The sequence below is a fragment of the Acinonyx jubatus genome, chromosome B3 (genome assembly GCF_027475565.1).
Source record: "Acinonyx jubatus isolate Ajub_Pintada_27869175 chromosome B3, VMU_Ajub_asm_v1.0, whole genome shotgun sequence".
NCBI lineage: Eukaryota > Metazoa > Chordata > Mammalia > Carnivora > Felidae > Acinonyx > Acinonyx jubatus.
The window spans coordinates 40449261-40474961 of NC_069386.1; the positions used below are offsets into that span (position 1 = coordinate 40449261).

Genomic DNA, 25701 nt, shown 5'->3' on the forward strand with positions numbered 1-25701 from the left:
CCAGTTTGAAATCACTAATTGTAATGTAAGATGGAAGTTCAGAAACATTTTATGAATCAATTGTGTAAGTTTTTGACTGCTTTTTCATCTCCCTTTATAGAACTAATGGCTGAAGAGTAAACCAACATGGCAACTATGGTTCCACCAGTGAAACTGAAATGGCTTGAACACCTGAACAGCTCCTGGATTACAGAGGATAGTGAATCTATTGCTACAAGAGAGGGAGTTGCTGTTCTGTATTCTAAACTGGTCAGCAATAAAGAAGTAGTACCTTTGCCCCAACAAGTTTTGTGCCTCAAAGGACCACAGTTGCCAGACTTTGAACGTGAGTCTCTTTCAAGTGATGAGCAGGACCACTATTTGGATGCCCTTCTTAGCAGCCAGCTAGCACTAGCGAAGATGGTATGTTCAGATTCCCCATTTGCTGGGGCACTTCGAAAACGACTGCTTGTACTCCAGCGTGTCTTTTATGCACTTTCTAATAAATACCATGACAAAGGCAAAGTGAAACAGCAGCAGCATTCTCCGGAGAGCAGCTCTGGTTCAGCAGATGTCCATTCTGTTAGTGAACGTCCCCGGTCAAGCACTGATGCACTTATAGAAATGGGTGTTCGAACTGGTCTAAGTTTATTATTTGCACTTCTAAGACAAAGTTGGATGATGCCTGTGTCAGGACCTGGTCTTAGTCTTTGCAACGACGTTATTCATACTGCAATTGAAGTTGTCAGCTCTTTGCCACCATTATCTTTAGCAAATGAAAGCAAGATTCCTCCAATGGGTTTGGACTGCTTATCACAAGTGACAACATTTCTTAAAGGAGTAACTATTCCCAATTCTGGGGCAGACACTTTAGGTCGCAGATTAGCTTCTGAGTTGCTACTTGGTTTAGCAGCTCAGCGAGGCTCTTTGCGGTACCTTCTTGAATGGATAGAAATGGCTTTGGGGGCTTCAGCGGTTGTAAATTCCATGGAGAAAAGCAAACTACTATCAAGCCAGGAAGGAATGATCAGCTTTGACTGCTTTATGACTATATTAATGCAGATGAGGCGTTCTTTGGTATGTACTATAAATCTGCCTTCAATTTAATCTGTAATAAACCATCTCATTCCTTTTTTGACTTCTTTTATTTACTGCTCCCCAATACCTGCAATTAAGGAAGAAGAGAGTTAGCCTTTGTTGAGTACCTGCTAACAACAAGGTGCTTTGGATGCATCCTGTGATTCAATTATCATGATAATCATGAGGTAGATATAATTTATCCTTATTTTAAGGAAGAAGAAACTGTGACAGTTACCTAAATTTACACGTTTGGCAAAAAGAACTAGAAGTGAAACATAACTGATTAAGTACTTATGGGGCAGACACTTCATTATTTATTTCTTACTCCAAGTCTGTCTTTGCAGACCATGTATTGTATTTATGTTAAGTTTATTCATTTTTTTTTCCTGTGAAGGCCTACCTTAAAGTAGATATAAAATACAATAAGTTTACATCATTGTTGGATTTCCAGTTTTCTCTTCACTTTACCTCTTTCATTCCTGGATAAAATGTCAAATACACCTAGTCAGAAGGGGCCTCCCTCCGTAACTTCCAAGTTTATACCCTATGATATAGCTCCTTATTGTAATGAGGGCACCTCGGAAAACTAGATTGCTTTTGACAGAAATCTGGATCTGTTCTGGGGAAGAATCTTGTATATTTGATTTAGTTTGGCTCTCCTAACATCACCAGAGACCTATATTAGATTAAATTTAATTTAATTTCAGATTGGCTTTAGAGGGAAGGAAGGGTTATTTAGTTGAATTTTATGTTTATTATTCCTTCTTGCACAGTAAGTGATAGAGTCTGATGCTCTTGGTCTTCAGAACTCACATTTCTTACACTTTACAGTGTTGTCTGAGAATTTGGAAAATTGGTGTATCCACTCCTTGTACACTGGACCCCAACTTGACCTGATCCTCCCTGCCTTAAGTTTCTCTACCCCTGAACAACTGGGACAAAAGTCACCACCCAAGTTAGAAGTGAAAGAGAGAGACACATAACCATTAACTGAGTATCTGATGTAAGGCCTAACAAAAATAAGTTCAATCCATAAATTTTATTTACTTGTGTGATTCTTAACCTTCAGTGATAACACATGTGTAGTAATTGTTTGAATGGGAGTCCACAAGATATTCATGACCTTATATTTAAATAGAGAGTAGGGAAAAAATGTCATTGTATATCTCTGAATTCTAAAAGAATAAACAACAGTTAAAACACCATTGGCCTTTGATGCCACTTCGTGTTTATTTAACACTGTGCCAGATGCTGTCAGGCACTGAGTTAAAAAGATAAATGAGCTTTGTAGCGTCCATGCCCTCAGCCAACTCACAGTTTAAGGAAAGAGAGATGCACAAACATTTCAAATTAAAGATAATGAGCTGTAGTAGAAGTCTGCACAGAGAGGAGGTGATGGGACACAGGAGGAGAGCTGGAGGGAAGGGGCGGAAAATGCCTTGTGGAGGAAGGATCCCTGAGCTTAGTTGGAAAGTAGAGTTTGCCTGCAAACGTGAAATGTGTAAGTGGAGGTAGCTGGAGAAGTTTTCAGATGAAAGGACCAGAATTCACAAAGTGACCAAGGTGTAGGAGAGCAAGCCCCTGCTTGTATGGGGTGGAATGGGATGAGATAAAGCTGCTAAGTAGGCAGGGCCTTGTATCTCATGCTATGCAGTGAAAATTAGTGCTATAGGCAGTGGGGAGTCATTGAAGCAATTTTAAGTGGAGTCAAACCAGATAGCAAGAATATGTGGAAAGGTACTCTATCCAGTACCTGGATATTATGTTCTTGTCAGAATATCTTAAAAAGACGAATGTGGAAAAAAAAGGTATAACATTATTTTTGATAGCAGATGTTTAAGAGGTGGGTAATTAAATGAAGACCTATGAAATCATGAATTTATGTTATTTTAATTTCCACTTATCTTTATACCATTGAAATTCCTGTGATATGTTAACAGTGTATAAAGTTACACATTTCATGTGCTATATTTTCCAAAATTTAGTTGTTTAAAAAATACTTAGGGATAGTATTGTTTTCTTATTTACATTAAGAATTCTGTACAGAATGGGTTTTAGAGATGTCTTTAATCCTTACTGACTGACTGGAGCTGGAGTAGTCTCAGTCTTAACTACATTATCCCCCCCTTATCCCTGGGGGCTATGTTCCAAGACCCCCCCAGTAGAAGCCTGAAACTGCAGATAGTGCTGCGAACCTTATGTGTACTGCGGTTTTTCCTGTACATGCATACATACGATATAATTTATAAATTAGGCACAGTAAGAGACTAACAACAATAATAGTGCTATTATAACAATATACTGTAATAAAAGTTACGTGAATCTGGTTTCTCTTTCAAAATGTCTTAATGTACTGCACTCACCCTTCTTGTGATGATGTGAGATGATACAATGCTGATGAGAGAAAGTGAGGGGAATGAGCAGGCAGTGTGACCTAGCATTAAGCTACTGTTGACCTTCTGACTATGTCAGAAAGAGGAGCATCTGCTTCTGGACTGCTATTGACCTTGGGTAACTGAAACTGCAGAAAGTCAAACTGGATTGGGGAGAGGGGAGAGTACTGTATTGACTGTATTGGGAAGGACAGAAATCAGTGACAGTGTTTGAAGGATGTTTTGTTGGTTTGGTATTTTCAAATTTAGAAAGAATTTATTAAAGATTTCTTGTATTTTCTTTCTCAGTGTACATGATGCAAATTAATTACTGCTACCAGTTTTGAGTTGTTATTGTATACTAGGAGCTGTGCTAAGCATGTTTTATACATAACTCTATTTAATCTTCCCAACAAACCTAAATAATATCTGCATTATTCTTGTCTAAGGATAGGGAAACTTATCCTTCATTAACACATCCAATAGGTGATGGAGCCTGGATTTAAACCCAGATCTGTTACTGAAAACTTCATGTGGTTTTCAACATTTTCCTCCATATTGTAGAAAGGCATAAAAAAGAGGATTATGATGGCTCTGGTACCAGCTCCTAGGAAGGTGCAGCAGTCTACTTCTTCATCTGCTTTTGATTTGATGATCACTTGAGATGGCCTTTAAATAACAGAACCATAGATTACACTTGTGTTTTCCTCAGAAGTTCTGCACAGCTAATGATGGAATTCGTTGAATCTGTGCCCCAAAGTATTTGCTGAGATCGCAACACCTTGTATATCTAGGTGCTAGTTAATTTTGAACACTCACTTTCTGGTATGATTCCAGACCTACAAGTGGCTGGCTCTCTTTAGCTTTACTACTCAAAGAGTAAGCCTCAGGTAGCAGCATTGGCATAACCCGGGAGGTGTTAGAAATGCAGAACCTTAGACCCTATCCATAGTTACTGAATTGGAATCTGTGCTTTAACACAATCTCCAGATAATTCATGTCCCTATTAGAATTTGAGAAGCACCATCTTAAATAGATAAAAATTGATTTGGTGGCAGCAGGTTAGTACCTAATAAACTAGCCATAACTTAAATAGCCAACATATTCATTTAATTACTTAGGAATCATGTTGATTAAAATAGTTTGAATTAATAAAATTGATATTGATAAATGGGATCTTATAGGGCCAGCCTCCCTTCCGTAATAAAAGACACACTTTCCTATCATATATCTGCCAGTTTATCATCTAGAATATAAATATTTTTACAGTACAGAATCCTTTGAAATAAAGCTACTTATGAAAATTTCATGATTAAAGAATTGTTAAACCAGAGAAAGAACTTGACATTTGTGGTCTAAAGATTTAAGTATTTGAGAATTTGAGGGAGCAGTGAGATCAAGTTCACTTTCTGGTTTGTCGTTTTTTAATGATGGAATGATTTCTTGTCACAGCCATTGGGCCCTTCTGTAGAGTCCCAGAGAGGTCTACGATTCCTCAGCTGTGATAGGAGAAAGATGCTTTGTTGCTAGTGTAGTCAGCACTGATTTGTGAGACTGATGAACTGATTTGTGAGACTTTAGTTTTGCTGAAACTAAGAAGGGAGGAACAGACTTTCTGCTGCTCTGGTCAAGGTCATCACTCAAGCTCGCTATGTTCTACTTGCTGTATCCTTGGAGACAGATGGGCAAGGCAGCCCCAGGAGAGTAGAATATTTCCTGGGGCCTCATTTACTGGATATTGGCCACTCAAAGAATATGTGATTAGTAAAATTCTGCCTCCTTGACTATTTTCTGGGTCAAGCCCTATGATTATTGAATAGGGTAATCATCGAGGAATTGGCACTTAATTTAGTGTTTCACTCTATAGCTCTTTCTTTTATAACACTTCTATATAAAAGTTGGTTTCATGACCTAGTGTTAGGATTTGATCTTAATATGCATAATCATATAAACAAGTCCTCAGATATTTTTGTGGAATACTTAAGTGATTTTAATACATATGTCTCCTGAAACTGTAGGGTTCATCTGCTGATCGAAGTCAGTGGAGGGAACCAACCAGAACATCTGATGGCTTGTGCTCACTCTATGAGGCAGCTTTATGTCTCTTTGAAGAGGTATGTAATAATCATATCTTTTACATTAAAACTACTTTGTCTTAAAATGCTGTAGCATGTATTTATCCCTTAAAAATAATTATTCAATCTTTGGAAAGGATGCAAAAGGAAGTAGCATCAGTAGTTGCCTCTAGAAAGTAGAGCTAGGGTGTCTGGCCTCAGGAGTGGGAAGGAGACATACTTTTCAATTTATATATACCCTTTTATTCGTTTTGAACTTTGTGTCATGTGCAGGTAACTTTAATTTAAAACATTTATTATTAAATAGATACAGAAAGACATATAAACAAATGTCAGGCTTAATGAATTATTATAAAATTATAAAATTATATAAATTTTCTTCTCATCTTACCCAGGTAAAGAAGTAAAACTACCAGCCACTCAGAATGGCCCTTTCATGTTTTGGTCATTACCCCTGTCCTCCTCTCCTATGTAACCACTAAGCTGACTTTCAGAGTAATCACTTCCTTGCATTTCTTTGTTGTTGTGTCACCCAGGTGTGTATCTCTAGACACTGTAGACACTGTCTTGCCTATTTAAAAAAAAAAGATGTCTTTGGGGTGCCTGGTGGCTCATTTGGTTAAACGTCTGACTGTTGATTTCGGCTTAGGTCATGATCTCACTGTGTCATGAGATCAGGCTCTGCTCTGTGTGTGGAGGTTGCTTACGATTCTTCTGCTTCCCTTTGTTCCTTCCTCCCTCTCCCTCTCCCCCCCCCCCCCCCCCCCCGTCTCTAAACACACACACACACACACACACACACACACACATGATGTCTTTTAAATCAATCTATGGGTTCCCCTCCATTTATTTCTTTTCCTTCAATGTTTTTGCTCAGGAACCTGGGCTTTTTGCTGATTGATTACTCATAATGTGGTTCACCATGTTCTATTTATTTCCTGCAAATTGTCAGGTGGATCCAGAGGCTTGACCTGAGGATTAATCCTTTTGGCAAGGTTTGATCTTAGGTTTGATCCCTTTGGCAAGACTGTATGGCATTGTGATCTTCCATCAGCTTCCTTCTAATTGTCTCTCTTTTTGTGGTATTAGCAAATGTTGATGCTACATTTATATGACTACATTTATTAATTCATTGATGGTTGAGTGCAAAACGGTGATATTTTAACGGTGATATTCCTCTTCCATTTATTCTTTGGAACGTTTTTGTAAAGGTGATTCCCTTATCAATTATTTGGTTACTCTGCTTCAGTTCATTTAAGAAAGGCAGAAGAAGTGCTTGATTCTGTTTATCCAATTTTTAAAAATTTTGACACTGATTTTTATTTACTAGTGTTCAGTTTATTGAATTAGTCTGTTATCCTCCAAACTTGACCAGTTGATTTCATTTGAAAAATATTATTATGAACCCATAGTAGTGGGCCAATAGTCTTTTGGGGTAGTAGTCTCTTCAGGGTGGTTCCTAAATTCTTTTGACATAGACCTAATAATCTTTGATAGCTTTCTTGCTGTCTGACACATTAAATTACTCTAGATTCATCTTGTACATTTCTTGCCCCAGATCTAGAATCAGATAGCTATTTCTTCAAAAAGCCCTAGTTTCTTTTAGTGGGAAATAGTATTTCAGAACCACAGTCAGAGTGTTAAAAATGTTCATCACTACTGAGTATTTTGTTTCTAGGCTTTTATAGTGGACAGAGCTAGAGTGTGTGTATTTAAAGCTAATATACCTCATGATTTGATGCTGATACTTTCAAATTCAGAGCCAAAGAATTTTTACTTAATCTTTTCTATATTACATTTATATCTCCTTTCTTCTAAGAATACTCATTCTCAAGGGTATAGGGTTGGTAGAATTAGAATACCCCAAAATTACTTACTTGTTTTAATCACTTATTGCACACAGTCACAAGCAGCCACCCTAAAATAAGACAAATACTACCACCATATGACTACTGAAAACATTACATTTTGTTAATTTTTATTTTTAAAATTTACATCCAAATTAGTTAGCATACAGTGCAACAGTGATTTCAGGAGTAGATTCCTTAGTGCCCCTTACCCATTTAGCCCATCCACCCTCCCACATCTCCTCCAGTAACCCTCTGTTTGGTCTCCATATTTATGAGTCTCTTATGTTTTATCTCCCTCCCTGTTTTTGTATTATTTTTGTTTCCCTTCCCTTATGTTCATCTGTTTTGTCTCTTAAAGTTCTCATATGAGTAAAGTCATATGATATTTGTCTTTCTTTGACTAATTTCGCTTAGCATAATACTCTCTAGTTCCATCCATGTAGTTGCAAATGGCAAGATTTCATTCTTTTTGATTGCTGAGTAATACTCCATTGTGTGTGTGTGTGTGTGTGTGTGTGTGTGTGTGTGTGTGTGTGTGTATACACACACACACACACACACCACATCTTCTTTATCTATTCATCCATCGATGGACATTTGGGCTCTTTCCATACTTTGGCTATTGTTGATAGTGCTGCTATAAACATGGGGGTGCATGTGTCCCTTTAAAACAGCACACCTGTATCCCTTGGATAAATGCCTAGTAGTGCAGTTGCTGGGTCGTAGGGTAGTTCTATTTTTAGTTTTTTGAGGAACCTCCATACTGTTTTCCAGAGTGGCTGCACCAGCTTGCATTCCCACCAACAATGCAAAAGAGATCCTCTGAAAACATTACATTTTTATATATGTTCTTTTTTTTTTTTTATAGTTAACATTAAATGTACATAGAGCATCATGTTCTCTTCCTTTTAACTCTCATTTAGTTTTAGTTTTAGTTTTAGAAGTAACTATATATTTAATGCTCACAGTCAGCTTCTCTGTTAATGTCTTTTTCTTCTTTTGGGTTATCTGAATCTCATTCTCTAGTACATTCCTCAGTAAAGTCCATTAGAACAATATTGTCTTCTTATGTGTTAATAATTGCTGTCCAGTTTGTACTTTAAAGTCAGTTTTGAGAATATAAAATCTTTGGCTCACATTTTCTTTTCTTCTGCACCTCAGTTATGTTCATCCGTTTTCTTCTGGCATGAACCTTTGCTGTCAAAGTCTGAAGATAATCTGATTTTCTTTCCCATGAGTTAGGTGATCTTTAAAGATCAGTATTTCACTTGAATACATGTAGATGTCGTACATTCTGGATTGATATTATCAGAGATATGAGAATTTCAATATGTTGTTTAAAATCTTTTTTATTTCAGAAAAATTTCCCTAAATTCTGGTTTTTAGTATTTAAAAAATTTTTTAAATTTGGTTTTCTTCTTTAAGGACCACCATTATCTGTATGTTGGATCTTTGCCTAACTTTAGTATTTGTCACTTTTTCTTGAATACTTTTTATATCTTTTTCATTTACTTATTTCTAAACATTTTTTCCTTTTTTATTTTTTGTTGCTCTTAAGGTGTTGTCGACTGTATATATTTACACTTGGATTCCTTCTAGTTTAGTCTTCATTTCTGAAATTTTTTTTTTCTTTTCTGATTTTTTCTTGAGTTCTGTCATCTCATTTTTGAGTGTTTCTATTTCAGATTTTTGTTTTTCTTTCATGTCTTGTTTCATTTTCTTAATCCCTTTAGCTTGTTTCGAAATAGGTTACAGTTTGATCTGTTTTGTCAGAAGTTCCCTTCTGGCATGCTTTTATTGTAGGAATGTTATTCTGCCTCTTTTCCCCTTTTTTTCTATTAATAACTTCATGTGGAATTTGACCTGGATATTTTTGTTGCTGATTTTTGTGGACAGTTTGGTTTTCTGAACTTTTAAAATGGAGATGAGATTCAAGATAGCTTTTCAAACACCAAAGACTCCTATTATTTTTTTGTAAAAAAAAAAACAAAACAAAAAAACAAGATGGTTTTGCAGCATGGTCCCCTCCACCACTTTTATTTTGACATTCTGTCTTTCCTCTTTATTGTCCCTATCCTGCTCAATTTATATTCCTCTCCCAGTAGTTTCTCTTTAGTGTGGTGACTGTGTCCTGGAAGGGAATTCTTGCTTGTCAACTTGAAGAGTTCACAAGAAGTAGATTACTATAGCTTCTTTCAAACTTCTCATGGACTCTTTGTACTTACCTGCTGTGAGACCAGGCAGAGCCCTTCCTACTTGCAACTGCTGTTCTTAGATTGGCTTACTGTTCTGTCCATTGAGTACCTAATTGGTTGTTTGAGGTTTTTCCTGTTCTGAGGTCTGTCAGATACTTTATTGCTTCCTCTTGCACAGATGTCATTACCATGTAGTTTTTGTGCTGGGTGGTGGTTCGTCTGCATCTGCTTATATTTTTGAAAGGAGTTACTGGAGGTACCCTTATCACCTAGTTTTATTGTGAATGTTAAGTGTGAACTTGAAGTTTGGCCTTGTAGCTGTTCTGTTCAGGGAGTTTAGAAAACTGTGTTGCTGCTGCTGTCATCTTCCTAGGTTCCTATCCCGCCCCTGTCTCTGTTTTTTTTTTTTTTTTTTTTTTAATGTTTATTTTTGAGAGAGAGAGAGACAGCATGAGTGGGGGAGGGGCTGAGAGAGAGGGAGCACAGAGCCTGATGTGGGGCTCGAACCCATGGACTGTGAGATCATAGCCTGAGCCAAAGTTGGACACTTAAATGACTGAGCCACCCAGCCACCCCTCAGTTGTTTTTAAACACACATTTCTAAGCCCTATAAGTAAATTTTTTTCTATCTCGCTCTTTTTGGGGCTGGGGGGGGAGGAGAGCTGTGAGTTTTTTATAAAACCTATTAATAGCAATAGATTTTTATATTAAAAATTCTAACACATGGGGTGCCTGGGTGGCTTAGTCAGTTAAGCATCTGACTCTTGATTTCAGCTCAGGTCATGATCTCACAGGTTCACTGACAGTGTAGAGCCTGCTTGGGATTTTCTCTCTCCCTCTATCCCTGCCCCTCCCTCACTTGTGCTTTCTTTCCCTCTCCCCACCACCCCCCCCAAAAAAAAAATTAAATAAATAAACTTAAAAAAAAATTCTAACACTCTTGACCCCACCATTCTCCATTTGTCTCCAGCAAAATTTCAGATTTTTATTAGGGACTGGCAGCCTTCACTTACCCATATTTTGTATGTTCTCAAAACTGTCCTTTTGTTCATTGGAAAATGTTTATTTAACACACGTATCATTCTCTTGTTTTGGATACTATTTAATGATTTCTGACTAAAATTATTCTATCCCCTTCCATTTAATGGGCTTCTGAAGATTGACTTTTGGAGGTTTTCCTTCTTTTATTTTGTTAGAGCAAAAAACTACTAGACAGAACAATTGGCAACAGCTACAGTCAGAATTAATACACCTTTTAAAAGTAATTTCTTTGCCCAATGTGAGGCAGAGTCGCATGCTGTAAAGACTGAGCTAGCCAGCTGCCCCCAGAGTTAGTATTTTTATTGTATAGAATTCATATAAGCCAATTGAAAGTCTGTTAAGCTCTAAAAAATAAATGGGCAGAAGTTAGTGGTAAACAAATAGATGAAAAAAACTTTAGTTCTATTGATAATAATGAAATGTGTAGTTAAAATAAGGCATCCTCCTTTATCCCACTTAAGTTTGCAAAAAAATTAGAATCATACATATTGGTATCAATTCAGTGAGACTGGTACTCTCATAAAGATGTATTCCGTGGTTAGGGCAACTGAAATGGCCACACTGGGTCCAATCCTTTTGGTGGGTTGTGGGGGGCGGCAGGTGAAGAAGTCTAGATTTTTAAAAAGCATTATGAATGACAACAGACTTTACCATTGTATTCAACACAGATTGTAAATAAGCAGTGATTTTTATTATACATAGAATATATTGCTGGTGATAAAATAATAAAGTAGCACCATTTTGGAAAGCAATTTGTTACCTAGTATATTTCAAGATTTGTAAGGTTGTTATCCTTTTGGGATATAGTAGCCCCATTTCTGAGGTTCTCTATTTAAGAAGTAATAAAAAAAAATGTATTAAAAACTACATTCCCTAAAATGTTTTGTATAAGAAAAGAATCTAAATGTCCTGTTTAAAAGAAAGGGTTAAGGGGCACCTGGGTGGCTCAGTCGGTTACGCGTCCGACTTCGGCTCAGGTCATGATCTCACGGTCCGTGAGTTCGAGCCCCGCGTCGGACTCTGTGCTGACTGCTCAGAGCCTGGAGCCTGTTTCAGATTCTGTGTCTCCCTCTCTCTGTGACCCTCCCCCGTTCATGCTCTGTCTCTCTCTGTCTCAAAAATAAATAAATGTTAAAAAAAAATTTTTAAAGAAAGGGTTAAGTAAATTGTGTTTTTATGTTAGGTGGGAAATTATCAGTTCAATCATGAAGATTAGGTAGACATGGAAAATTTTGCATGACTTTTGTATCATTACTTTTATATATGCACTGTGATAACAATGTTAAAGAACACGTATATGCAAAAATCTGGGAAAACATACCTAAAATAGATAGCATTCATTGTTTTAAGGTGATAAGATTATCAATTGTGTTTTCTTTCTTCTCCTTTCTTTCTTTCTTTCTTTCTTTCTTTCTTTCTTTCTTTCTTTCTTTCTTTCTAAGTAAGCTCTGTGTTCAACGTGGGGTTTGAACTCACAACCCTGAGATCAAGAGTTGCATGCTCTACCAACTGAGCCAGCCACTTCTTTGTTTTTTAAGCTTTGATTTTCTGTAATGTGTGTACAATAATATAATTTTTAGCTAAAAAAAGTCTTGATTGTGTGTCTCTTCCTCCACTTTTGCCACCTTTATTAGTATCTTTTCCAGGAGTGAGTAGTCTAGCCATCTGTATTTAAAATTGGATGTGTTGTTCTTAAGTTATTTGAGCAGTTGAGAGTTTTAGAAGAAAGTAAACAGTAATTTCAGGTGACAGTTATAAAAATGTTTCCATTAAAAATATCTTGCCTATGTATTGCATGTTTTTAATTTTAATAGGTTTGCAGAATGGCTTCTGATTACTCAAGAACGTGTGCTAGCCCAGATAGCATTCAGACTGGTGACACTCCCATTGTCTCAGAAACCTGTGAGGTCTATGTTTGGGGGAGCAATAGCAGCCATCAGTTGGTGGAAGGCACACAGGAGAAAATACTACAGCCCAAACTGGCTCCCAGTTTCTCTGATGCTCAAACTGTGAGTTCTCTGCATACTTTACAGATTGGTAGATGACAGGGTTCTCTTTAAATAATGTTCAGGGCTTTTTTTAAGTGGATGAAGATTCTTGTTTCTTATCTATATCATTTCTACACTGTATTGCATCACTTTTTTCATTTTACTAGAAAAAAACTTTTAGTCCATTTCCCTAACTTTGTTTCTAAGTTTCAAAAAATTAAATTGGGAGCTGGAGTTTTAAAAAGAATTACGAATGACAACAAACTTACCATTATATTCAATGCAAATAATAAATAGGACTAAATAAAAACTGGAATTTTCCCTTTGCCAAATCAGCATTTTATTTTCTTATTAATACCTTTTTTCATTTGTGGCTACCTTTAAGCTAAGTTAGAACCTTCCATTTTATTATCATTTTCATTAAAATTTATGTGTTTTTTTTTGAATGAATGTAAAATACTGTGTATGGTCTTTCACCATAATGGACTCTAAGGGATTTATAGGATAATTTTATTTCTTGCCCTTTACCCAGCCTTTATAAGATGAGGCTAAAACATTTTACTGTGTTGTTTTAGTGAACCATGACTGGGTAGATACCCTGAAAAGATAACATATACATTAATTTGAGCTCAACAATAAAGTCAACATAAAAAGGCCATTAATAGTTTTCTTAATTTTCTGTTTAATCTCTCTGGAGATTCATGTCAAGTTCTGATTTTAAAGACTTCCTTTGAACCTCTTTGATAAAACTAATGTCAAATATTATACTTTGATTCTCACAGAAGCATTTTATTTTATTATTCTCTTTGTTTGCTTATAGATTGAAGCTGGGCAATACTGCACTTTTGTTATTTCTACGGATGGCTCTGTCAGAGCTTGTGGTAAAGGCAGCTATGGAAGACTGGGCCTTGGAGATTCTAATAATCAGTCCACTTTAAAGAAGTTAACATTTGAACCTCACAGGTCCATTAAAAAGGTTTCATCTTCTAAAGGATCTGATGGTCACACTTTAGCTTTTACAACAGAAGGAGAAGTCTTCAGTTGGGGAGATGGTGATTATGGGAAACTGGGACATGGAAATAGTTCAACACAGAAATATCCCAAGCTTATTCAGGGCCCTCTGCAGGGAAAGGTATGTGCTTTCTTTTTGTATTTAAAAATAATTAGATGCACTGTGCTATAAGGATGGTATCTTTCAGATTTTGATGTATTCTTTCCGAAGTGGCACTCTACCCGCAAATCCTTTGGCTTATCTTTTGTATGTTTGCTTTATGGTTTACAAAACACTTTCACATACAGTATTTAATTTTAATTCTTACAACAACTTTGTTAAGGTAGTTATTATTCTCATTTCACATGAGGAAACTGAGATTCTTCCATTCAGCAAATATATGTTTAGTACCTTCCAAGAGCCAGGCAGTGTTTTAGGTAGTTGACACAACAGCAGTGAACAAAACAGACAAGATCCTTGCTCTCATGGAGCTTTAATCTGTGGATAGGGATGAAAAATAAGCACATAAAATAATTTCAAATAATAGTAGGGAAAAAAATGAGTAATGTAGTAGATACTAACTTGGGTGGGGTGTGATATTAGATAATGAGGTTGTAAGGTTAGAGGAGGTGGCATTTTAATAGAAACCTAAATGAGGCTTTTAGAGTGGTTAACTAACTTGCCTAAGGTCACACACAAATAATTAGCACCATTACAAACTGAACTTAGATCTCCTCTTCTTTTTTTTTTTTTTTTTTTAATGTTTACTTACTTTTGAGATAGCATGGGAGCAAGCTAGTGGGAGAGGGGCAGAGAGAGGGGAGACAAAGAAAATGTGCTATCAGCACAGACTGTGAGGTCATGACCTGAGCCGAGGTCAGTTGTTTAACTGACTGAGCCGCCCAGGCACCCCTAGACTTCCTCTTCTTATTTCTGTTTTACCTTTCCTTAAAGGTATTTTCCTTAAAGGTATTCCTTAAAGGTATTTTCCTAAACTTATATGCAATTATATGGATTCCTGCATTTTAAGATTGCATTCTTTCTACAAAAGTTTTTTTTTATATAAAATCCTTTTAAAGTTTCAATTTTTATTTTATACCAGAATTACAAGTGGGCACTTTTACTTCATAGGAGATTGTCTGACAAGGTTGGCTATCAAATGAATTTTACTTTATTATAACTTTCAGTATTTTAACTTAGACATCAACCCCAAAGCAATGAGCCTTGGAATGTTCTACTTGACAACATAATGGGATACTTGATAAGATATTGAATGTGGAGCTCTAAGGAGATTTTCAGACAAATACTACTTGAAGTTGCATTTTTCTGGTCTTTCCAGCACCTTCTTTCTTCCTTAATTCTAATGCTGTAAAATTTTTTTTACTCCTATTCCTTTTAATGTCCTTTAATGTCCCATTTTGCAGTGGAAACATTGCCAACATAACTTAGTATGGACATCATAAAGGAAAAATGTTCCAAAAAGTAAATTACTTTTATAGATAAAAATTTCAAAAGTTTTAGCATATTGTCTAAAATATATTAGGTGCTCAGTATTTTTAATTGAATCTAAACTTTACATTTTCTAAAGTGAGTTCAATTTTTTAAATATTGAAAAGATGTAAATAATTAGTATATTTTTTCTGTTAAATTATTATTTGACTAGTGTTAAAAGGTATGATAGTGATCCCCCAATTATGTTGCTTATAATCTTATTCCCCTGATTCTACTCATCAACTATATAGCTAATTGAGGGTAAAGAGATAGTGTTAGGAGTTTAATTAATGTAAGCTTATATACTGCTTAGATCTTTCTGCATTGGTAATAATCACTGTGTTTTTGAGTTATCCCTATTATGTAATGAATTTTTCTTGATTAGCCAGGATTGTAGGTTTTATGTTAACATTATATTTAAAATTTTTTCATTGTACATGAGCATTCAGCCCCAGCCAACTCTTTGAGTAAAAACTTGATTGGTGTGATATCATATCCTTGCAAGTGATTAGATTAATATATTCAGGGCTCCTGCTAGCCTTTACAGTGCCTTTGCATGAATTAAGGAAAGTTACCTTCTCTGAGTGGAAGGCAAGTTTCATGGGCTGGGAAACAGCAGAGGCTGTATATCACCACTTTCTTGACCCCAGGTACTTTTGTCCTGAGCACAGCCTCTACAGCTGTACATGGCAACTTCTGGGTAAGTTGTGAATATCAGTATCTCTGAAGTCTCTGTGCATAAGATCAAGTATGAACTATATATTTTAGCATATTCATGTTCTTCATCTTGGTGTGCTTTGTGTGCTGTGTAGGTAGTTGTTTGTGTGTCTGCTGGATACAGACATAGTGCTGCTGTCACAGAGGATGGTGAATTATACACATGGGGTGAAGGAGACTTTGGAAGATTAGGTAAGATTTTTTAAAATTGCAGTTACTCTCACAGAAAAATAGAAATGATGGTTCCTAAGAAGTAGTGAGACTAGATTTAATAGGCAAAAAAATTGTTATTTATTTTGTTAGTTTTAGCTCAGAGGAAGATAGTTTTTATATAGTGAATACCTGGATTCTAGTGCTGAAATTTAAGCTGTAATTAAATCCACCAGGCATTTACTGCGTACCTATAATGAACAGACACTGAAGGATTAAGGGGTGAGACACTTTCAGGGGTAAGAAAGATACCATCATGATCCTGAAGTGTGTAATCTAGTTAGTAGTGAAAACTAGTTGACATGAGCATGATCCTAAATAACGTTAGACAAGTGTTGGGAGAGGAGCACATATAGCATATTCTAATTATTCACTGAAGGGACTGGGTCTCTCAGTGTGAGAGCAGCCTAGAAGATGAGATGAGAAGATACTAGAAATGATTCTTATTTAATTTTACTTTGAAAATACCTCATTTCTGTCATTAACTTAAAATGTTTATTCTACCTGTGAAGTAATGGCCTAAAGAAAAAGAGTTAACAACATTATTTCTTTGTTGTATATGTTTTATCCAAGGTCACGGTGACAGTAATAGCCGTAACATTCCAACATTAGTGAAAGACATTAGCAACGTGGGAGAGGTTTCTTGTGGCAGTTCACATACTATTGCTTTGTCTAAAGATGGGAGAACTGTATGGTCTTTTGGAGGAGGAGACAATGGTATGTAAAAATTTATTTATTGATAACTTTGGGCTTGTTTTCTTGAGATTTCAAAAAATTTACTTTTCTGTTGTACATGCCTATTGTAGAAAAACTCAATATTAAGATGAGCAGAAATTTAAATGAACTGTTTCAAGAAATGTTGCTATAGCCGTTGTTAAAACTGTCATAGCTGGACCTCTAAATGATATATATTTAAATATGTACATATATTTCCATATGGATGTCTTTTTTGAAAACCAAAGCAGACTCATATATACCTTAGGTATTTTATAACCTGTTGGTTTTTATCTAACAGTATTTTTTTAAAATGTTTATTTATTTTTGAGAGAGAGACAGGGTGTAAGCGGAGGAGGGGCAGAGAGAGGGAGACACAGACGGGGGAGGGGCAGAGAGAGGGAGACACAGAATCTGAAGCTGTCAGCAGAGAGTCTGATGCAGGGCTTGAATTCACAAACCGTGAGATCATGACCTGAGCTGAAGTCAGATGCTTAACCGACTAAGCCACCCAGGTGCCCCAAAATAGCTCAATGTATTCTTTTATGTGATTGTAACACAACTTAAAAAAAAAAATCAGTTTATTATTGTTGAGTATTTGGGTGGTTTCCAAATATTTTCCTGGATCAAAACTACACAACAATAACTAAATCTTTGTCCACTTTTTCACAACTACCAGCAGTGTGAGATTGCTTATTTCCCCGTATGTTTCAACAACAAACCATGGGGTATTAAGATTATTTAAAAAATAATTTCAATAGTGAAAATGGTATCATTTAATTAGTATTTCCTTGATTCTTAGGTTGAATTTGTTGTTGGCCATTTGTTTTTCTTCTTTAGTGATTTGCCAAGTCTTATATTTCAGTAATTATTGGATCTGTTCAAAAATTAATAATAGATACATACACAATCTTGTGTAGAATGTATTTATCACATCAGCAAATTTGAAGTTAGAAATATGACCATCATAGTGGAGAAAGAAAAACAGTTTTTCATGTCTCTCAAAGTTGTTTTAATTACTTGAAATTAAGATTCAGAAGCCTGTTGGTTGTTGGTTTCTATCTTGTAACAAAAACATTCATTTGTTCACATATTCTGCTGTCAGAAACTTAAGAGTTTTGCACATCTGTCAGGTACATGATGGAAAGATGAGCAATATTTGTCAAAATAAATACTTAGGTAAAGAATAGAGGTTCTTTAAAACAAGTAAATTTTTTAATTTGAATGTGTGTGTGTGTTTTTTTTTTTTAAATAGGCAAACTTGGCCATGGCGATACTAACAGAGTGTATAAACCTAAAGTTGTTGAAGCTTTACAAGGAATGTTCATTCGCAAAGTTTGTGCTGGGAGCCAGTCTTCACTTGCTTTAACATCAACAGGGCAGGTAGGACTAAGGGATGAGCATAAAAAGCTTAAATTATTTCAGAGGAGTGAGTAACTAAAAAGTAATAATCATAATTAAACTTTAAAGTTAAAAAATACATTTTAAAGGCAGTCTACTGAAATGAAATATTTTCCTCCTGTTTGAAGAGGTGGAATATTTGCAAAGGAATCAGGTTTTCTCACCTGTCCCGTATGATCCAGATAAACCTGCCCTCAGCCTCCTGTTCTTTGTATAAAACCTTTTTAGCACTCAGCACCCCTTAAACGTTTTCCTAAAAATTATGGTTAATGGGAGAAAGTGCGAATAGATCTTGTTGGAACCAGTGATAGGAACTAAGAAGGCAAGAAGGTGATCAGTAGAGAGGGTAAGGAGAAATTTCCAAGTGGAAAATAATCTGAGGGGATAGGTATTTGTAAGAAAGGGTGTGTCAGGCTTAAGGTGGTCAGAGCTTTAGAATACCTTTATATAAACTTTTGAACTTCTGTATGCATATTTTGATTTCTGTTTTTGTTGGTGTTAGAGAGGGTCCACATATGGTGATAGATTGATGATAATTTCCTTCTTATTCCATCAGCAGTGACAGTGAAAAAGTGAGCTGACCACTCATTTTCTCTCATGTCAGAATCCATTATGTGCCATGTAGTGGTATAAAAATGTTTTGTGACTAATTCACAAGACAGATGAATAGCAAAGTTGAAATTAGCATATAGTTTAATTATTTTTTGAGGGTCTAGAATGCCTGTGTCCTAAAAAATCGAACTGTTCATTACCCTGTATTTCATTACATTAGTCATTTGTTACAATGCTGGATGCTGCCTTAAAATCTGAAATTTCTCTTGCACATTTTTGTCACTATGGGTTTTGTGGTAAGAATCTGTGAATTGAAGACAGCAGATGCTCGCTTGTTTGGTGTATAGCCATAGTCAAATCACAGACCTCCCTTGATCATCATGTGGTTCTTTTGTATGAAACGATTAATGATTTCCATTTTGCTTACAAATGATCAGGTAAGGTAATTATGTTTATTGAAAGTTTGTATAAATTATCAAGTACTATTCAGCTATTAGTTGATAATACATTTTATTACCTTGAAATCCAAAGGAACTTGTAAGTTAGTTGTGAGATAGAATAGTTGTATCATGAATACACGAAGTTATGTGAAATCAAATATATATACTTAGGAAAAAATAAAATAAGAGAGAAATACTTTTAAATGGCAAGGATACTTCTGTTTACTGTTACAGTTGCTAAGCCTGAGGTGATATCTGCTTTTCCCTCAGTCCTCTTAGGCCACTTCACTGCTGACTTCCCATCATATTAAGTGTGATTCCTATGTTGAAAAATACAGTATGTATTTTTTAGACAACAGAGTCCCTAAATACAGGCCAAGTGTTTCTTTATCTGGTGTTCAGCCAAAGTAACTTGGCAAGAGCAAACTCTAGCTATGTGTGTCTTATTGACAGTACTGTATTGTGCTTGAGTGATTTAGGAGATTTAGAATGACTTTGACTACATATTTTTTCATCTTACTTGTGTTTAGTTCTTAACCCCTCCGAAGATAAGATATACCTTTAATTGTACTGGAATTTTGTTCTTTCTATCTTTGTCTTAAGTAGTTTTCTAGCAACTGGTACAAGTATTTGCTGCTCATTTTTTGTTTAAGAGGTTTAATCTCTCAGTAGTCTTTACTGAAAGAATTGCAAGACAAAAAAAGTCCCAAACCTGGTGGCGTAAGGGTTAAAGTCTCTATGATATTACCACAACCCACCGAAGGGAAAATAAGGTCATTTAGTTTGCTAATTGTTTTGATTTGGGGTTGCCAAACTGGCAGTCATTCACCCTTTTATCTTCCTTGTCACCTCACCTTTCCCCCAAGCTTCTTAAATCAGTCAGTGGTTGTTGTAGTAATTAGCCAAAAAAAAAAAAAAAATGCAGATGTTCAAAGAGAACTGTGTGGACTCCTGCTTCACATGGCCATCTTTGTAAGTGATCATTAAAATTCTTGTAACAATGAGGTGTGGTGGTTTTTAACTAAATTATAAACATCAGTCTTATGATTTATATCATTCATTTTATATGTTTATACCTTGGTCTAGTCAACCAAGAAATATTTGTTGAGACCTGCAGAGTGAGAAACATATGAAGAAGTTGTAAGATAGCAACAGTACTTCTAAGCTAAGATTCTTCTAAGATCCTTCCATTTTTTTCTGTGACCAGTTATTTTTCTTTTCAGTTTGGCTGCTTGTCTGTGTATATAGTAAACACTTAAAAACAGCACAATAAGTGACTGAAAATCCTTAACAAGTCAGTAAATATTATTTTTAACAACATAAAGTTATTATTTAGTATCAAACCACACTCCTGTTTAATAGATGATATTTATTTTTAAACAGTGTAAGTCTTTGACCTAGTAACACAGGATGTAACATGTAGTGCTGTTCTGTTTGTTTCAGGTCTATGCTTGGGGCTGTGGAGCTTGTCTGGGTTGTGGTTCTTCAGAAGCTACTGCTTTGAGACCCAAGCTTATTGAAGAACTGGCTGCCACAAGAATAGTTGATATTTCTATTGGAGACAGTCATTGTTTGGCTCTTTCTCATGGTAATGTTACTTGTTTTTAAAAGAAATAGTGTTAACTGTTACCTTCTATAAATGTATTACATTTAAATTTGGCTTTTCTTGTGTTCTCCATGTTGTTTTTAGATAATGAAGTTTATGCCTGGGGCAATAATTCGATGGGGCAGTGTGGCCAAGGAAATTCCACAGGTCCTATTACTAAACCAAAGAAAGTGAGTGGCTTAGATGGCATAGCTATTCAGCAGATTTCTGCTGGAACTTCACATAGTCTGGCATGGACTGCTCTTCCTAGGGATAGGTAAGAATGCCCACGTTAAAAATGCTTGTGTTCTAATAACGACAGAAACACCAATAAAAGCAAAAATAATTATACTCTGTTCATAAAAATGACCTTCTGAACATTTCTAGTATTGGTATTTTTACTATCAAAGCAATGACATCTAGAGTTCTTTTGATTTGAATGTTGAGGTTAGATATGTAAGCAAGAAGTTTATACCCTGTATTTAAGATATTTTCTTAATTTAAGTGTCTTCTAAACATTTTGAATTCCTTCTCTGTCTCTAGATAATGATTTTAAAAATTAAACGCGTATTAAGAGGAAGTTCCATTAAAATAATTTAAATTAGAACTAGGCTTTATTCAACAGTTGATTAGCCCCAGTGGCCTTTATGTGGTTGGTTTTTGAAAAGAAACTGGCTGTACTTCTAAATAAAGGAAGTTACTTTTGTAGGAATTTAGCTTTTTCCTGAAGTGGTAACAGTATCTTATTAGATAATCAGGTAGGTGAGTTTTAGACAGTATTAGTGTGAATTTTAAGGAATTTTAGGGTTATTTGAGATACATATTTTCTTATGCATGTGGGCTAATTTAAACTTGACATGTATTATATTTTCACTCTAGACCTTTGATTCAGATGGGTTTATTAGGACATTCTAACCGATTAAAAACATTTATAGATAATTACCTTCCAAAACAAAAGCTAAAGATATAATAAATTGATTATAAATAATTTGCTATTAACATTAAATTTGCAACTTTCCACTTCATATGTAGGTAATTGGTTCTCAAGATCCTGACAGTCTTCACAAGAGTCATTAGGTGTTGTTCTTTTAATAGATTTCAATTTATCATTATATAGAGTCAGGCTGTTTTTCTTAATATGAAATATACATTGTGTAGACCCTTAGAACTAGAAGCCTATAGTAGGTCATGTGACTCAGCCCTCTGCTTTTAAGTGAGTGAATACCCAACCTTCCAAAGCAGGTTGGTTGTGGTTATATGTTTTCTTCTTGAAGAACTCTAGGGATGGCAAGTGCTTGGTTTTCCTTGGTTGCTAGTGAAGGGTTTTAACTTTCATAATCAAGAAGATCTTCTGTATATCTTATTGAAATCTTTCAGCTTTAGTAATGGTTTAAATTTTGTTTTTGATCATGTGTGAAAATTCCCGTCAAGTCTGTTACATGATTTTCTTCTTCCTTCTAGACAAGTTGTTGCGTGGCACCGACCTTATTGTGTAGATCTTGAAGAGAGTACCTTCTCACACCTGCGTTCTTTTCTTGAGAGATACTGTGATAAAATAAACAGTGAGATTCCCCCACTCCCTTTCCCTTCATCAAGGTATGTTATATATATGTATATAAGGTGTGTGTGTGTGTGTGTGTGTGTGTGTGTGTGCGCCCACACGCGTGCGCATGCCTACACCTGTTACTCATTTTGAGTTTTGACTTATTGTTCTTTTTGTCCTATTTTGCCCTCATTTATATTAAACTCCTTTAAAATCTAAAAAAGAGCTAAACTTCAGGTACTTACTGATAATCACCTTTAAGAAAAATTACCCATAATTTCACGAATCATGTTTTAAAAATCACTATTGCTCATAATTTGAGAAAATTTTTAAAGAGAAAAAAAATGTTACCCAAACTGGATAGAACATGTTCTTTCGTAGGTCAGAAGTTCATAGTAGTTTATTTGGTTTCAGGGAACACCACAGTTTCCTCAAGCTGTGCCTGAAGCTGCTTTCAAATCACCTTGCTCTTGCGCTTGCGGGAGGGGTAGCTACCAGCATTCTTGGGAGACAGGCAGGTCCACTTCGAAATTTGCTCTTCAGACTGATGGATTCAACTGTCCCAGATGAAATTCAAGAGGTAAGCATATAGGACTTGGAATCTGTATCTCCAGACACATCTTTCCCTGAACTTGTTGCTCATAAATTCAGTCATATATTGGAAAAATTCAATTGGATGTTCTTTCCCTTACTCCTATTTTCTTGGTGGGAGTAAATGTTTTTGGTTAACTCATCCTTTAGACAAAAGTCAGATGTTATCTTTGGGAAACCTTTCATTCCCTGCTCTCCTGCCAGGTTAGGTTTCTCCTGTATATGTTTTCATTGCATCACAATGTTTTGGAATTGTCTGTTCACATATAGCTCCTTTTCTACCAGAGGATGAATTTCTGAGGGCAAGGACCCAGTTTTATTTTTTTATTATGGTAGAATACATACAACTTAAACTTTACTATCTTAACCATTTATTTTTTTATTTGAGAGAGAAGGAGCATGTGAGTGGGGGAAAGGGGCGGAGGTAGGGGAGGGGGAGAAAGGGAGAGTGAGAGAGATTGAATCCTAAGTAGGTTCTCTGCTCAGCTCAGAGTCCAATGTGGAGCTTGATCCCATGACCCTGAGAAACATGACCTGAGCCCAAATCAAGAGTCAGATGCTTAACCTACTGAGCCACCCTAGTGCTCATAAACCATCTTTCAGTATATAGTTCAGTGGTGTTAAATACCTTCATAATATACAACCATCATCATCATTCATTTTCGTAATTTTTTTCATCTTATAAAATTGAAATTCTACACCCACCAAACAATAAATCTTCATTCCACCCTCTCTCCAGCTTCTGGCAACCACCATTCTACTTTCTTTCTCTTTGATTTTTGACACTCTAAATATATAATGTAAGTGGAATCATTTACTCTTTGTCTTTTTGTGACTGCTTATGTCACTTAGTGTAATGTCCTCAGAGTTCATCCATGTTGTAGCCTGTGTCAGAATTTCCTTCCTTTCTAAGGCTTAATAATCTTCTTTTGTACGTAAATATCATATTTTGCTTATCAACTCATCCATCATCTTTATGACCTTGGATTAGCCAACAGTTTCCTAGATATGACACTGAAAGTACAAGCAACCAAAAAAAAAAAAAAAGAGAGAAGTTGGACTTCATCAAAATGAAAAACATTTATGCCTCAAAGGAATATTATCAAGAAAACAGACATACAACTCATAGAATGGGAGAAATATTTGTAAATCATATGTCTGATAATACTCTAGTTTCCAGAACATATAAAGGATCCTTACAACTCAACAGTAAAAAGGATGAATAACACAACTTTTAAAAAAAATTTTTTTTAGTAACCCAACTTTAAAAATGAGCAAAGAATCTTGAGTAGACACATTTTCAAATAAAATATGCATATAGCCAATAAGCACATGAAAAAAAAATGCTCACCAGTGTTAGTGATTAGGGGAATGCAAATCAAAATCACAATGAAATACTGCTTCAAACCCACTCAGTGGCTACAATCAGAAAGACTGACAATAGCAAGTAAGTATTGGTGAGGATGTGGAAAAATTGAAACTCTCTAATTGCTGGTGGAAATGTAAATTGGGACAGCTGCTTTCAGAAGATAGTTCCTTAAATAAACATTAAATTACCATATAATGTAGCATTTCCACATCTAGGTCTATACCCAAAAGAATTTTCACTCAAATCTTTTACAGGAATGTTCATAGCAATATTACTCATAATAACCAAAAAGTGGGAATAAACAAATGTCTGTCAACTCATGAATGGATGAGCTAAATGTGGTATGTCCATGGAGGGTAATATTATTCAGCCATAAAAAAGAGGTACTGATACATGCTACAACATGATTGAACTTTGTGAACATTGTGCTAAGTGAAAGAAGGCAGTCACAAAAGGCCACATATTACATGATTCCATAAATATGAAATGTACAGAGTAGGCAAATCCGTAGAGAAAGAAAGCAAATCAGTTGGTTGTTAGGGGTTTGGGGGAGGGAGAGATGGGGAGTGACTGCTAACAGACACAGAATTTCTTTTGGGGGTGATGAAAATGTCGTAAAATTAGAAGAGGGGTGATGGTTGTACAACTCTGTGAATATACTAAAAACCACTGAATTTTATACTGAAAAAAAGGTGAATTTTATGACATGTGAATCACATGTCAATTTAAAAAAAAAACAAAAAAGATAACCGATTTTTCAACTTGAGAGACATATCCCTGGCATGCAGGTAAAAGAAATACTAACCTGGTGGTGAATAGGAACTTTGAGTTTTTAATATTTATCAGAAATGAGGTAGTGTAGTATTTTTAAAAGGTCAAAAATCACTGGAAGAAAATAAGGAAAATAAACGTTAAAAAATTATCTTTAGAATTGTTTATGTATTCCTTGAATGTCCTTGATATCTACTCTGTTAGGAGAGTCCTTAGGAGATGAATTCTCTTGGAATGTGTACAGGCCTGTTTCTGTTCCTTATCTCTGAAACTTCTAGTAACTTAATCCATTTGTAGCAATAATCATTGTTGCTCTTTTTTGTTTCTTTTTAAATGCTTTATTTTGAGCCATTTGTTGACTTCAGGAAAAGTTGCGTAAAATATAGTTTGCTCACTTAGCTTCATGCTAATATCATACATAACCACAATACAATTATCAAAACCAAGAAAATAACATTGGTTTAATACTATTCATTACCCTAAACAGCTTATTAGAAATTTTATCATTTTTCCACCAATGACCTTATTCTTTTGCAGGAATCACATTCAGTATCCCATATTAGAGTTGATGTTTCTCCTTAGTCTTCTGCACTGTTTTTTCCTCATTTTTTCCTTGTCTTTCATGACCTAGACAATTTTTGAATATTGGTCAGTTATTTTATTGAATATCTATCTCTTATGTTTTCTTATGATTGGACTGAGGTTATACATTTTTGACAAGAATGCCACAGAAATGATGATGTGTC

General features: G+C 35.4%; 1 protein-coding gene and 1 long non-coding RNA gene across 11 annotated transcripts in view; one reads left to right on the forward strand and one right to left on the reverse strand.

Annotated features, from left to right (window-relative positions):
- The window catches only part of HERC1 (HECT and RLD domain containing E3 ubiquitin protein ligase family member 1), a 185545-nt gene that overhangs the window by 43586 nt on the left and 116258 nt on the right, over positions 1-25701 (forward strand). For all 10 annotated transcript variants that reach the window (XM_027067475.2, XM_053223904.1, XM_053223903.1 and 7 more), the window contains exons 2-12: positions 101-1056; positions 5450-5545; positions 12407-12601; positions 13401-13712; positions 15875-15971; positions 16563-16706; positions 17959-18086; positions 20540-20684; positions 20787-20958; positions 22143-22277; positions 22639-22804. In XM_027067475.2, coding sequence (XP_026923276.1) covers positions 127-1056; positions 5450-5545; positions 12407-12601; positions 13401-13712; positions 15875-15971; positions 16563-16706; positions 17959-18086; positions 20540-20684; positions 20787-20958; positions 22143-22277; positions 22639-22804 — 2520 coding nt within the window. In that variant the 5' untranslated portion in view covers positions 101-126. The remainder of the gene's footprint in view (positions 1-100; positions 1057-5449; positions 5546-12406; positions 12602-13400; positions 13713-15874; positions 15972-16562; positions 16707-17958; positions 18087-20539; positions 20685-20786; positions 20959-22142; positions 22278-22638; positions 22805-25701) is intronic.
- LOC113601840 (uncharacterized) lies at positions 1006-22716 on the reverse strand. Its single transcript, XR_003423123.2, has 3 exons — positions 22576-22716; positions 13983-14069; positions 1006-1144 (listed from the first exon to the last, which is right to left on the reverse strand). It is a non-coding gene; the product is annotated as an uncharacterized LOC113601840 (long non-coding RNA).